This window comes from Dermacentor variabilis, chromosome 4, assembly GCF_050947875.1.
Source record: "Dermacentor variabilis isolate Ectoservices chromosome 4, ASM5094787v1, whole genome shotgun sequence".
Taxonomy (NCBI): Eukaryota; Metazoa; Arthropoda; class Arachnida; order Ixodida; family Ixodidae; genus Dermacentor; species Dermacentor variabilis.
In genome coordinates, this window is record NC_134571.1 from 149587539 (window position 1) to 149603827 (window position 16289).

The window sequence follows — 16289 nt, forward strand, 5'->3', positions numbered from 1 at the left end:
AACTCAGAGGGCAGACAAAATAAAAGCTTACGTCATGTATTTATGCGAGACTTTGTTATCGCTACATATGAATTATTAGCCTTCCGGACGAAATTTAGACCTTTCTTTACGTGGTATTGCTTACTGCGACCGAGGATGGTCTTTCTTCGCGAAGGAGAACAAAAGTACGGATTTCTCTGCACTGTAGGACGTAGAATAAAATGAGTAATAAGTATATTTCCGAAACCGTGACATCTTTAGCTGCCGGGCGCGGCTCTGCAAGCCGTTGTGGCTGTGACAAGCTACTTCTCGTATTCTACGAAAACGAACAAAGCTTATTGTTGCCCTTCATATTGTAATTATAATCATCGTCATCACACCAACCTAGTCACTTGAAAGAAATTGGTTTTTCATATTGCAAACCTGCACCTTTGATCACCTTTATTTGATCTACATTGATCTTCTAAGCTTTATATATGTCCCAGTAACTAGCCGCATGCTTAATAATGCAACTAGCGTAGCAACACTTCCCTGTCTTCCCATGCACCACCTTAACGTTCCATACGGCAGTGTCATCGGTAGTGCTTAAAATAAAAAATAAATAGATTCAATGGCGCTGCAAGCTATACGATACTACAGTGTAAAATTCTAGTTAAGATACGTTAGTGCAGCTGCCGTCAAAAGACTGTTCAAACAACAATAGCTTCCTAGATGAGGCAACTAGCCTAAAATTGACTGGTGAGAAGAAAGCGTACATGCTATAACAGGCAAATAAGTTATAAACAAGCCATCTTTCCAATGAAATAAATGGTTTCAATATAACAACCAATCGTTAGGTGAAAACAGTGTGAATCAGGTTTTCGTAAAACAGGCATGCGCAGCTGCAACGAACGAACGAATTGACGTCGCTGCGAAGTCGCCACGCAAAGTTACCTTTTACCCTAGAAAGTTTCCTTAGCTTTTGAATAACGGGACACATATTTTGGCGAAAGCAAACCAGCTGTCCCCGAAGCTACGTGAGAATTGAAGAGTGGATATTTTCGAAAGAAAGCTTGCGGCTGGACTGCCTGTTGCATTGTCATGCACTTATTATCAAATAAAGTGCACGGAAACAGTTGCTGATCAATGAGGAACTGTTTTCAAACATGACAGATTAGACTATTGTTTCATGTTTGTGCAAAGTTTCCAGCAGCTTCCTTTATGAGCCCTGAAACCAGAGCCAGATCAGTACGCCGCGACGTAGTTTAAATGCCACTCTCTTCCTCATCTGTTTTGCGACAAGGTGCACCCCCATTGATAACTAGCAAAGTAATAGTGCTCGATAATGACATACACCATCGCCTTTGTCTAAACTCAATTAAGGAAATATAGTTTACCACTTATGAAATCAATTCTCATGTCTCTCGCGTACCTTGCATCATGCGTTGTTTGTAAGTAAGAACAGGTTATTCAATAACCTCTTATGGATTTGACAGGTTAGAGACACCTGTGAAATACGGTGGCATCGCTGTATGCCTTCACGTCAGTGTGATTTGTTCTCAGTAGTTATTTTGGTCGCTTGAAATGTGGCATGGTAGCTTCAGAATACAACTTGTTTTGTGTGTATATTTTAAATATTGCCTAAAATTTAAGGAAAACAGTTATGCACATACATACCTGACACATTTTGCCGAAGTTTAGCGCTTTGTTCAAGTTTCACAATTGCTTAATGTGGTGCCACTGTGTTTTATCAGAAAGCAATAAAAAACTGGTTTATGTCGTTGCGAGTATCAAAATACGGACAAATGCGAAGGGTTAAGACATACGACGCAAAATATTTTCTTTTGTGCGGTTTTCTTCCAAAATTCACGCAGATATAATGAGAAAGGGAATGACTAAACGAAGCAATAATTTTACAAGGAAAGAATGAGGTAGTATACGTTAGGTATGATGTTATTCAGAAGTTCTAGTAAGATTAATCAGTAATCGCACTAACATTCTGTATGGGCCATACTTCTTTTCAACACAATGTAAAAATATTTGTACATCCTGATTTAACGGCAAGGAAAATGTAGTTAAAGCGAGGGAGGACGGGATTGTTTCCTGAATAACAGCTAGCTCATATGATCAGCAAAACAAGAACAAGGTGAAAGCAGGAGCTAACGTTTCGACAAGTGGGTTTCTCTTCTTCAAGGCGACATATGCTTTCCTCATCACAATATATATAGGTGGGGTTTTTCATAAGGGGAGAGGGCGTAAGGCAGGTGGGTGCAGCAAATGGAGAAGGTGTGTTAGCGGCGAGGGTGTCGAATTGAGAATAAAGGAGTGCTGTACACAAGGCCAGGGACACAAACTTCTGCAAATCACGTGTCAACGCCCGTGTGTCAGCCGGCGCGTCAATGGCGTGCACAGCCGCCCTTTTATTGCCTGTTTCGATGGTCGTCCTGTGCCATCGTGTCTCTGAAAAAGATGATAGAAGAAGCGGCAGAAACCGGTGCTTGTGGGAAAAATAATAATAGAAGAATAGCAAATACACAATTGAAATAAATAAATAAAAGAAAAAAAACCCGGAAAGAATAAGAAGAAAGAAACGCTAAGAAGCTAAACTAAGTGTTCTTGCCTATAGCTTGAAATTTAGCATAGCGAATAGATTCTAGAGCTTCCTTTGAAACGTTCATGCCTACTGGTTGCAAAGAAAATTCAACTATGGGGTTTTACATGCCAAAACCACTTTCTGATTATGAGGAACACCGTAGTGGAAGACTCCAGAAATTTCTACCGCATGGTGTTCCTTAACGTGCACCTAAATCTATGTACACGGGTGTTTTCGCATTTCGCCCCCATTAAAATGGGGTCGACGTGGCCCGGGTCGGATCCCGCGACCTCGTGCTCAGCAGCCCAACACTATAGCCACTGAGAAACCACGGCGGATCCTATTGGTCCCAATATCTTGAACTTATGGATAAGGTATCGATGGACGGATGAATGCCTTTCTTGAGGTCCGTCGGTGAGCGCGATTAGTGCGCAGCGGGCCGCTCCCACGTCGGGACAAAGAGGCCGAGCCTCTCCGTCGCGTCGCGGGTCTGATGGACAGCCCAGAGCTGTACTTCAAGGTGCGAACTGCGTAGAGCTCGGCCCCACTCTTCCTTGGTGGTCCTGGCCTCCGGCGCGAGGGGGCAACACCAGAGCAAGTGAGCAGGGCTAGCTACACCCTTACAGTAGCGACAAGCATTGTGAGGGTGCGCGTCAGGAAAGGTTTTCTGCAGGAAGGCCGGGCATGGGTAGGTGCCCGCCTGAAACTGCCTGTACGTGACTTCTTGTGCTTTATTGAGTGCTTTGTGCGGTAGCGGCATGGTTCTCTTGACTAACTTACAATGCTGGGTGAGATTGTTGTATTTCGTTCTTGTTCGTTCGTTCTTGTTTCGTTCTTTCGTTGTATTTCGATCGTTCTTTGTATTATCTTTCTCGTCCAGAAGTGAAATTTCACTGTGAGATGTAGAGTTTAAGATCAGGAAAGTTATGACCTGGTTGGTTGAAAGGCTCGGCGACGGGTTTGGGAAGCTTCTTAACTGTGCCCGCACGATGTCTGTTTAATCTTAGGTTCACTGATTGTCCCGTAAGCAGCAATACTGTAAGAAACAATATATCGGTGAAACGGCCCAACCAATGAACGCGAGATGAAATGGACATCGCGCGGACACAGCTAAAAAGCTTCACAAATTTCTCGCCGAGCATTTCAACCGAGCAGGTCTTGACTTTTATGAACGTAAACTATACATCTTACAGTAAAATTTCCGTTCTGAACGAGAAAGAAAATAGAGAGAATCATACCGTGTTCATAAGTCAAAACATTGCAACCAATAGGCAAAAACATTTCAAAGGGAGCTTTAGAATTATTCACTACGCTGAATTTTAAGCTATAGGCAACACTTAGTTTGATTTCTTAGCATTTTTGTTTGTTCTTTTTCTTTTCGTCTTTTCCCTATGACTCATTTATTTATGTTTTCCTTGTCAGCATATTTCATTCTTTTATTGTTTTTTTCACAAGCACCGGTTTCTGCCGCTTCTTCTATCATCTCTTTCAGAGGCACGATAGCCCACGACCACCATTGAAATAGGTAATAGAGGGCCGCTGTGCAAGGCGTTGACACGCCGGATGACACACGGGCGTTGACACGTGATTGACATACGCCCGTGTCCCTGGTCTTGTGCACAGCACTCCTCTATTCTCAATTCGACACCCTCGCCGCTAGCACACCTTCACTCGTTGCCGCACCCACCCATCTTACGCCCTTTCCGCTTAAGAAGAACCCCACCTATACATACTGTGGCGAGGAAAGCATATGTCGCCTTGAAGAAGACGATTCCACTTGTTGAAACGTTGGGTCCTGCTTTCACCTTGTTCTCGTTTTGTTCATCATTTTGAATTTCCATCTCCCGCCTTCCACGTGTTTTAGCTAGCTCATATGTAGCGCGATGACATCATGACGCGGCATTTCACCCATCAAATAAATAAATTAAAAAGTTCTAGATTTAGGCGAGGCTGTTGGGCTCATCGACGAAGCTTAGGTAGTATATGTGTACCAACATTTTTTTTTCGTAGTTGTGATTTGGACAACAATAGCTGTATTGCACCTGAAACTTACTTTGCTCTGTGTTTTACTTTACACTTTGCGTGATGAGCTAGTAGGAACGTGCTTCAATTCAGTCAAAGAAGAAGCACAGTCCATTACAGCTATTCGTCTCGGTAATAATTACATAGCGTGTTCACTAAGAAACGATAAAACCTTTTATAACTGATTGTGCTTCCAATATGTATGCTGAGCATTTTTGTGGCAAATAATGTTCACTCCTGCCCTCTCATCTTTCGAAAATATTAGATTATAAGGCAATATGCCAGAATGTTTGGTTATTTTGCTGGCCATACAATGATTAGTCGGACAGACATGCCGGCGATACAACGCAGTTTACCTAACTGGTTGACGAAAAAAATTATTTCCCATGCTGCTGATTCGATTTCCCTAGCAACGGTAGCAGTTACGCCAAGATTCCTCTCTAGACTGACACTTTGTCTGAATGGGCCGCCTCAGGCATATTTATTCGAAACATTGACTTCCACGTAAAAATAAACTGAAGTCAAGTGAAGGAAAGATTCAAAACGCCTGTGTCCGCGCGAGCAATAGTGAGTTCTAGCGTGTGATATTTTTGCTATGTCCAGAATACTAATCGCCTCATTCATGCTCAATTCGGGAAGCCTGTTTAACGTTATTTGACAACAGGGTTGGACATATCTATCTTATAGTAAGTTATATAAATGAAACTATCTTGTCAGGCTTTTGTAGACTGTTCCTCCTGCTCCTGTTTCTGTAATACAAAAAAAATAAACCTACGCCCTCACCTTCATTCAAAAATATTTATTATGATCTTGCAATAGTTTTGTCCTGCATCCTGTGCACCAGCGCTAAATTCTGGAAGATATAGCCAGGATACCCCTAATTATTGTCATTTAGAACACATATTTGACATCTCAAAAATAGATAATGAATTCGTGCATGATATTCAATATGACATTTAAGGCGTCTGTAATACTACATGCTTGGTAGGATTTGAGGTGCCATCATGGAAAAAGGCTAAACGCATCTCAAGTCCAGTTCATTTGAATGATCACTTTCAGTATATAAGTTCGATGTCACAACGTCGCTACTCTCTCCTACGCTGAGTATGATGTGTCATGAGTGAAAGAGGAATTCCGGCATTAAAAGTAAAAGAAAACAACATTTTTCCGCGATGAAAACCTTATGTTTAAGCTATACTGCCCCCACAAAACTCTTCTCTTCAAGGTCTCAATGCGAGAATAGGGGATATCTGCATAAGTGCTTCAAATATAACCACCTTTTTTTACAAATGAGTTGTTCACTTGGTATGGCTAAAAAGTTCATTTATACGAAATATTACAAAAATCAAATGGGTAGAGGAATCTCTAACGCGTACGCGCGCAAAAGTAGTTTCCCGCGAAATTTTCGGCGCAGCATACAGAAGTTTTTTTGTGGCGTATCACAAGCAAAGTCTACGCGTCGAGTGCAGTTTAAGGTGTTCATCATGCGCACAGCAACGTATTTGTATTCGGACACTTGTTTGAGAGGTTTGTTATGAGTGTCATATTGAAATACAAGGCCGTTCTTTTTTGTGTAAATGTTATAAAGCTCTTTCGCTCGGATTCAGTTTCATTGGCCATTTCTTGCAACAACCAGCTATTGTGTGCAAAGGGTTATTATGCTTTTTTTCCTATCATATATGGATTCTACCTTTAAGTAAATAACTGTGTCTTCTGCGTAAGGCCTAATACAACATAGGGCTAGAAACCATTACATATGTCATTAGTATAAAGCGAGAAGAGACGTAGCTGTGTGAAGGAGCCCTGGGGAACTCTTGAGCCGACCGTTTGTCTTGTACTTGTGGCGCCGTTGTACAAAACAGCCTGCTTTCTCTGGGACAAATGAGGTGCTATCAAGTTTATGCGCATATCATTTGGCAGAACCATGTTCAGTTTATACAATAATTTGGGGTGTGTTATTTTGTCTAAGGCCTTTCTGAAACAAATAAAAAAATATCGGCTTTCCTTCTAGTGTCTAGCATTCCTTATTGTAATGTGTTACTTTAGTAAGAACACGTGAGGATTAACAACCTTGTCGGAAGCCATATTGGTGACTGCCAATTAGTTTGTGCTCTTAAAGAAATTCAGCGGAACATTTAGTTAGTAAATTATCCAGCGTTTTACAACATGTACTATTCAAATATACAGGTCCTACTTTCAATGTGCGTCTAAATCTAGATAATAAGAATCAACCAGCTTAGATGAAATCCCGAATGCTTCTCTACAAAAAAGATGCCGAGCTGTGCTCCTAACAGCCTACTGATTGGGAAAAGTGCATCCTGACTGGAAAAAGGTGTTCAATATGGCTGCTATAAATGCTATAAATAAATAAAATAAATGAAGTAAATAAATACAGTTCTCTAGTTGTTTAGTTTATCTTTAGCACCCTTTTTATACGTCCGTATTACCTCACCGCATTTTGAGCACCACTCAGTATATCTTTTTAGAAAAGCATTCGGGATTTCATCGAAGCCGGCTGATTCGTCATCATCTGGATTTAGAAGCACCTTGAAAGCAGCATAGCAAAATTTGTAATCCGGTAGAACGCTATCATAATTCGTATACACTTATTAGAAATAATCCTCAAACTTGCAGGAAACTGGAAACAATGGCAACAACCGGAGACAGTGCAATTCTCTCTTGTTAAATAGAGATTGCTAGATTTTTGAGCGGGTATATAGCGCCAAAATTCCTGCGGTGTTGTTTTAATAAAATTTGTTAGCGACTCCTTCATATACGGTTCTCTTGCACCAGCCAACTCAACTTTGAATGGTTAACAGAGAGCACCGTGACGAGATGACCTTTCTCGCTTCATTTGCTACTATTACGCTTCGCACGCATGCGCTTCAGACGAGGCTTCATGTGAATAATTTTTTGCAATACCAATCGTTTGCCACGGTAAACTTATTTTAGAGTTCATCTCTTATGCGCGCGGTCCTTCGTCGAGCGTCGGCTTTGTCTCTCAACCGAGCGAACGAGCACAGCGAAGGATGAAAGGGAAAGCGGAGAGCAGCAGGAGATGAAAGACAGCGACAGCGAATAGAGCACAGACACGTGAAGGAGGAGGGCGTGGCGTAAGGATAAGGCGGAAAGCGGAGGACGATTCGCCGAAAGCGTTAGAAGGAAAGCGTAGTGCCATGACAGACGGGATTGCGGCGACGATGGCTTCGAGATGACGCCCGAGTAGCGTGCATCTTCTGTATGGAAACAAAGCACTGCATGAGCGGCGGCCTCTCTGCGGCGACTGCTGTGGATCGCGTCCACGCGTGACCCACGCGCCACCTCTCGCGATCTCCCGATTGACGAGGCGGTCGCGCCACACTTTGCTCACTTTGCAACGTGCCGTATGAGGCAGATTGTCCGCGCCACCCAATACACGCAAGCCGCCTCAAGCAGCCAGTCGCGTGGCAATTTCTCGTGTATACGCGGGCTTCTTTCAAGCTCGGAAATAAACACTCTTACGTAGCACGTATTGAGCAGCAAAAAGCTGTATCGGTAAGTTACTTTTTCGTTGCTGTACAATTTTCTCGTGAACACTCTTCCTCTAAATATAATAATTTAAATGTTGATTAATAATTAAGACGGATTATCTAATAAGGCGGATTGCGGAAAGAATTGTATCTCCAAGTGACGGCAAACAACCTTGCCTTGCTTTGGCGTACCTACGGTACATTGGTATATTTTTTTAAAAATTTCGATCAAGTTACGTGAAGCACACTGTATTTTTTCTGGAGGAATAATGTATGGTTGCAATATTTTCACTTCAGTTCTAAAAAAATGATATATTAGTTTATATGCCTTGACAGTTGTGGGTTTCTCGAAGACATGTCTGCGTGTCTACATTTACTGTGAAATACTTGCAGCAAATGCAGTGGTTGGACAAAACGCAACAACCCCGCCGGGTAAGCTTATGCATGTTTTTTACAGGCTGTTTTGTATAACTTTAACGACAAGGTTCCAAAACTGTGGCCAATATATATATATATATATATATATATATATATATATATATATATATATATATATATATATATATATATATATATATATATATATATATATATATATATATATATATATATATATATATAAGTGTGTGTGTGTGTGTGTGTGTGTGTGTGTGCGTGCGCGTGAATGTCAACTGTTGTTACTCGCCAACACTTATATAGCATTTTAGTTGGTACAGCATTATTACTTCAAGCGGGTATTACTTGCGCGGAAAAAATCGCACTTGCGAGATAGTTCGTGTATACGTTCATCAAATATCGTTTAGGTCATTAAGTTTCGGCACATGTATTGGTTAAGAATTTGAAACAAACCAGCAGTGAAATGGTGCCTGCTAAGCTGCAATTGAACCACCTTCAATATATCTGTCTGCAAAAATTTTGTAACTGCATTAAGTATCATATTATCGCGAACTACAATACGCACGTTTATTATTTTATTTTCCTAAAAAATCTAAATTGAGTGACAGTGTACTTATACTGCATTTGAAAGCCGAATATTTCCCAAGTGATGCACATCTCAAGATTTCTTAAAAGCAGGCATCACGTTACTACTGCTTGGCTTTTATTTCTCATTTCCAACATCTGCCCAAAAGTGAAGAACTATAAATGTAATTAGTGTTGTCCTTTTTAACTAGGTATATGAGTATGCGTAATTTGTAGGGGGGTAGTTGTCTCTTTGATATCTGTGCTTCAACAGGCGCCAAAACAATATGGTTGGCAATATTAAAACACCTGCTCGAACTAAAGGACGTCATTGTATATATTGTTACGGTGCATTTGGGTAGGACCGTGTGCGCGAAAGCCACCGTAGTCCTCCATATAAAAATCAATAAGCTCCCAATAAAGGAGGGCGTCAGGCAGAAAGATACGATCTCTCCAATGCTATTCACATCATGTTTAAAGGAGGTATACCGAGACCTGGATAGGGAAGAATAAGGGTGAGAGTTAATGGAGAATACCTTAGTAACCTGCGATTCGCTGATGATATGGCCTTGCTTAGTAACTCAGAGGACCAATTGCAATGCATCCTCGCTGACCTGGACAGGCAAAACATAGGGCTGGGTATAAAATTAACCTGCAGAAAACTAATGTTTAACAGTCTTGGAAGAGAACAGCGGTTTACGATAAGTAGCGAGGCACAGGAAGAGGTAAGGGAATACATCTACTTAGGGAAGGTAATGACCGCGGATCTGGATCATGAGACTGAAATAACCAGAATAATAAGAATGGGCTGGGGTGCATTTGGCAGGCATTCTCAGATCATGAACAGTAGGTTGCCTTTATCCCTCAAGAGAAAAGTGTATAACGGCTTTGTCTTAACAGTACTCACCTACGGGGCAGAAACCTGGAGGCTTACGAAAAGGGTTCTGCTGAAATCGAGGACGACGCAACGAGCTGTTGAAAGAGGAATGAAGGATGTAACGTTAAGGGATAAGAAGAGAGCAGATTGGGTGAGCGAACAAAGGCGAGTTTATGACATCTCTGTGGAAATCAAGAAAAAGAAATGGGTATGGGCAGGGGACGTAATAAGGAGGGAAGATAAACGATGGTCAATAAGGGTTACAGATTGGATTTTAAGAGAAGGGAAGCATAGTAGGGGGCGGCAGAAAGTTAGGTGGACCGATGAGATTAAGAAATTTGCAGGGACAACATGGCCACAATTAGAACATGACCGGGGTAGTTGGAGATGTATGGGAGAGGCCTTTGCCCTGCAGTGAGCGTAACCAGGCTGATGACGATGATGACGTGCGCGCAAGAGAGAGACAAAGAGGAAGCGGTAGCAAGTGGCACCCTTACACAAATGTTGTCCATGTACGCCTCAGCAGACCATCGCGATTGGGACAGCATTTCGCCCTACGTCAGATTTGCGCACAATCTTTCACGTCATGATAACACCGGTTTCTCGCCTTTCTACCTCTTATTTGGTGGTTACGCCACTCTGCCTTTTGACACCTTGCTACCGTCAGTGTCGCAACATACCACAAAATGCGCCTGTGGCGCCGTTGGTCGGGCTCGTATAACTCGCCAGATTACATATGATCGACCTGCAGCGGCTGAGGCATCACAAAAGGCTCGCTGCGATAGTAGCAACCGGAACCACCAGTTCTCTCCCGCAAATCTCGCTATTCTGTGGACTCCCAAGTCGCTATGTCGGCCTGTCCGAAAAATTGCCGTCACGCCATACCGGGCCCTGCCGTGCATTTCGGACACTAGGTCCCTTAAACTACAAATTCACCCCTGTTAAAAACACGCAGTCCTCGTCCCACCTACCAAGTGAGTCTTCCGCGTGTCTCCTTTGAAAACATACTATTCTCCTCGTTGGCTACCAATTTAACAAGCACTCGGACGGCGCTCAAGCCCCAAGGGATTACGTTAGCTGTATTTCGGGAGGACCTTGCGTGCAAGAGAGGGACGAAAAGGAAGTGGTAGACTGTCTCCTGGAGCTGTGACATTGGTACCAGCGTGCACAATTACTACTAACTTCCCCTATATATATATATATATATATATATATATATATATATATATATATATATATATATATAAATATATATATATATATTTATTCCAATCAACTATTTATTCCAATCACGAATAACCAAATGTAGGCGCATATATTTAAAGTACGAACATTTATTTCGGTATCATTAACTATTAAGAATTTTCTACTCGCGCCATAAATGGTTTACGAAAAAAACTGGAAGTTGTGGAAAATGATAGCTGCTATAGGACATGTGTGCCGTACTTTGCACGAAAAACGTAAAATGAAACGAAATCAGTCTTCCTTCCATCTGCAAGGGAGAAAGCGATAGTCGGGAAAAAGCTGCATAGAAACACTTTTACAAACCCATTGGCCCTTTCTACAGTTTGACGCCATTGAAATAATTGCAGCGTAGGAGCAAAACAAGATGGTCAAGCATGCCGACAGCAATTGCTACGCTCTTAGAAATGGCATGAATAGAAGATGCACTGCACTTTGCCCATAAAAGCAAAAATGCTTTTGGTAACAAGCACATACAAGGACCAACAATGCAGCATGAGAACAGACGCAGAGCACGTCTATGCAATTCTGCGGTTACTAAAGTTGAAAAGAAGAAGACGAAAACAGCGGCAATCCCTCATTCGCTGATTAGCATACGTATAAAAAAGAGGAGAGCATTCAACGTTTTTTCAAGCTGTTATAGGACAGAACACAGTCAAAACGGCTTGAGGGCTACTGTTATATAAACGTTGTAGTAAAAGCGTCGGGCAGGAAAATGGCAGCGTATCAAGTTCACCTAATTTCCTAGGTGCAGACATGATCATACTGGGTAGATTAAATGTATAGCCATGCGGCTATAAAACACTGAAAAAGACAGTGGGAGGGCACGTGTAAAAGAAGAGAACAAGAAACGCGGGTGCAACAACACTCGCCAACGCTAAAGAAGAATTAACGACAGGGTTAACAGAGACAAACCTTTTGGACTAGAAACTACATATAAAGGGGGCCCGTGGATATCACTTGAGATTTAGACCATTGCATGTAAAGCTGTTTTATATAGTTGCAGTGCAAAAGGAATTTGACCGTCAATCGTGGTCGGTAAAGGAGAAACGTACCACCCACAGACCATTATAACGCCTATTGTAAACATATTGGTAATGCGTCACTATAAACAATTTTGTACGTCGCCATTGCACGTTATGATAACTGATAGGCATATACGAGCTGCACAGAAAGGGTATATGGTTTAAACAGGGGCTATTTTTATGGACAGAAAAGTATTTGAATATATTAGGCTTGTTTTGTATATTTGCAGTGGCATGAAAGGCACGCTTCTAGCACAGGGCCAGCTTGCGGATGTTTTATAGCGAAGCTGTTGGCCTCTAAGCGGGTCGAGAGTTTTCATGGCTTCGTGTTCATACAAGAACAATACCGCCACCTAGCGGCCATGGCCACTCAGACAGATATCAAACAGCAGCTGGTAAAGGGATCTGTCTTTCAGTTCCTGCGTAACAGAATTGTGTTTTCTTGTACATGTGAATTACAAACCGAGGCTCATGTCCGCAGCTCCTGTGTAAATCATAGTTTAAGTATTATCTGGCCCAATTTACTTTGCAAAAGACATTTATTTTAATAAGGCACTTGGGCTTGGTGGCAGGCATAGAGAAAGATGCATGCTGCTCTTCCGCACATGTGTGTGCACGCTTGACGCACATGTGTACGCAACGCATCTATCCTTGACACCTGGACGCTCCGGCGGTTGCATTTGTCGTACAGTGTGCACTGCGACAGTAGTCGACATTGCGGAAAACACTGTAAAAAATACAGTGACGTTTCACTTCATGAATGCGGGTGATGAGCAAGCGTGTGGGTGCTATAGCGCTCACGACGCTATCGGCCCTCGGTGCGTCTACGCCTCCGCTGCCCGCATCGCAGATCGTATTCAAGACTGGGCTCTCGAAGGCGCGCTATCCTCAACAGCCGCCGAAGTAGAAGGGCCCGTGGGAAACATTGGCTTACTATATAAATTACCTAGCATGGTGTCAGCGCCCACACGCAAACACGAACACTTCAAACTCGATGTCCGTGGAAACTCCCCGTCGAGCTAGAGTGTGGAATCGCGGCACGAACGTTCTTGCTGTCTATGGTTTAAACGCAAACTGATAATTGAAAACACAGCGCAAGCAAAGTTACGAGCTACTACCCTGCCAGAGGTGGTACCGCTAGTGTTCTATACCGCACGGTGGCACGGCGGCAAGGGGAGCATCCTCGCATTCATACGTTGTGAGAACTACCGCTGCTTTGAGGCAGTGTCATTGAGCTGCTGCGCTTTTCGTCACAGCTTTTACGGTCAGAAGCAGTGGCAAGCGCGGCACCTGGTTCCGAACGCGTTGCTTGCGAAAGTGGCGCTCGAAGTACCGGTTGGAATTCGCGTACGGGTAAGGCATGGTGTAAAAGGGGCGCACTGCCCCCCCTGCCTATAAGCGAGTGTATTATAGTGCCGCAAATAACCACATCCCAATGCATGCTTAACATATTCTTGAAGAGTAAGCGGGGTTGGCTCTTCATAAATTTTTCGTTATCCATTAATAGCAAACATTTCAGCAGCACAGTCTCAGGCATATCCGTGCCAGAATGTGTTCAAAGTGTGAGCTTAAAGAAGAAGAAGGATGCTAGGCGATTATTTCTCCTCAAATTTCTGCGTTGTCGTTGCCCGTAATGCTAATTAAATCTTCAGATGAAATTTCCAGACAGACCAAAGCCAGCATCGAGGCCCCGGCACTTCCCTCGTTCGCTTGCTTCGCGGCTTCAGAAACACACCGCGGATTTCGCGAGCTGGCCAGTTGCGCTTGCGCATGAAACAGAACCGCCAACTAGCGGCCTCGGCCACTCAAGCATACATCAAATGGCATTTGGGAAAGGGCTTTGTCTTTGAGCTTCTGCGTAATCGAATTATGATTTCGTGTATATTTGAATTACAATTCGAAGCTATCTTGTCTGAAGCTTTTGCTTAAGTCACATTTTACAAACTTCCTGACGCAATTTGCTTTGAAATATTGAACCGTTCAATAAGGCACTAGTGCTTGGTGGAGGGCCTAGCAGAGTGAGGATGCATGCTGCACTTCCACACACGTGCGTGCGCGTGTGGCGTACGTCGTTTGTGGTGCATGTCTAACGTCACTTGGGAAGGGCTACTTCTCTAAGGTTGGCAATAACTTCGATATACGTCTTCTTTTAAGGGCATAATGGAGACGAATGTTGTTTTTTTCTAAATGTAGTTCCGCACATAGTAGGACAGTAGTATACCAATGATTACAAACAATAATGCTATATTAGGAACTTAGCCAATTTAGTAGAATATATCCGTGGCATTTTAGTTGCTTTGATGTTTAGTCACTTTGCGGCAAACATATTAAGTATTCTGGGCCCAAATCAGGTTCTTTTTTTCTAAGAAGAGACCCCCGGAGCTTTGCTATCAGTTACTACACTTACCTCTTCCTTACGCAAAGAGACCTTTTGTTTCGAAAACAACGTAATACGTATAGTAGGAAAAGGGAGAAATTGAGTTTTCTTGGCAGAAATTCTGAAAGAGTTATCTTCAGATCATCTCTTTGCCGCAGTGAATTATTGGTAATGAATAAAACCTTGCCTTTTAATAGGATTGTGGTGTCATAAGCGTAACCTATCCATTGAATATAATTCATAAGGGAGAAAATTGATCTTCTTTAAACGATGAACAAAATTAGGGCTACTATATTGCTCTTCCGGACACCTGAAGTGTTCTTGTTAAAGTTTGAGGTATAGTATATTGGGGGCTTGTAATGTAGGTGCGAGTACAACATGCCATTTTCTCTTGCACGCACGAGATACTTAAGCTTTGAGAAAAACCTCATTGTGCACACAATCTAGCTATTTTGTAAAATCAACATATATACGTGCAGCTACCTTCTTTATTTTCTAGTAGACTAATATGAATTTTTTCCCTGGCAATAGGTTAATTTCATAGAATTACATTTTCATTAGCGTTTCGGAAAGGCAAGATCACTCAGAATTTGACTAGAAATTTGTATTGAGAAATGTGCAACAAAAGTCGTGAACTGAACGATGTATCCATGGTGGGTGGTCGGAGCCGACTTGCAAAACACTTGTTCAAACGTTCACTAGCTGGCTCACAAACTCGCTCGCCAGCTTTCTCGTTCGTTCGGTTGCTCGCTCGCTTATTCATTTATTCGCGCACCGGTTCAATCATTCACGCGTTCGTTCGGGCTATTCGTTTGCATTGATGCTCACTGTCGATGGTTTCCGCATAACTTTATGAACACATCGGTTCACTTGCAACAGAGGTTAGGTCATGATGACTTGATCAAAATCGATGTTTGATCATTTGGTGATATAAAAAAACTGTGCACACAGTCCTAATTACGTTTCAACGGCTCATGTCTACAGCTCCCGCAGCACCCGCAGCACCCGCAGCACCCGCAGCACCAGTAGAAGCTTCTGCAGCAACTTTATCAACAGCCGCAATGGGAATGCCCCAACCTGGTAAGTTTGTCACTCTAGGAGTATTATACAAATAAGATTTATCGCATGAATTCCAGGCTACATTATACAGGGGAGTGCTATATTTCGTTATGGGAAGACGCAGCCTTCTAATTGTTTTCAACACAATTTCCTGTGCGGCCTCACACCCTTATTTCAATAAAGCAGTGAAAAGAGTTCAAATAGCTTGACAAAAAGAATGTAGTTGATGTTGTCTAAATTCAGAAGGGCAAAATTATTCTGAATGCAAGCGGTGCGATATGCACCATATGTGAACTTCCTAATAAGTGCTGTATCCGAATTATCGCAGTGTGAAAATTATTTCCCACAAAATGAAAGACACATATATATATATATATATATATATATATATATATATATATATATATATATATATATATATATACACACACATATATATATATATATATATATATATATATATATATATATATATATATATATATATATATATATATATATATATATATATATATATACAGTGACGCTTCACTTCGTGAAAACGGGTAATGCGCCTAGCGTATGGATGCTGTTCCGGTGTTTCTAAGGTACGTTGTCTTGCCTGACGCACCGACGTTGTCGCAAGCCGCTTAGCATGTTCTTCGGGAGTCTCTTGGGCACGCCTTGG

General features: G+C 42.2%; 1 protein-coding gene across 2 annotated transcripts in view; it reads left to right on the forward strand.

Annotated features, from left to right (window-relative positions):
* LOC142578007 (uncharacterized) overlaps positions 1 to 16289 on the forward strand; it is a 57048-nt gene that overhangs the window by 12438 nt on the left and 28321 nt on the right. For both annotated transcript variants that reach the window (XM_075687436.1, XM_075687435.1), the window contains 2 exons: positions 8476 to 8514; positions 15548 to 15643. In XM_075687436.1, coding sequence (XP_075543551.1) covers positions 8476 to 8514; positions 15548 to 15643 — 135 coding nt within the window. The remainder of the gene's footprint in view (positions 1 to 8475; positions 8515 to 15547; positions 15644 to 16289) is intronic.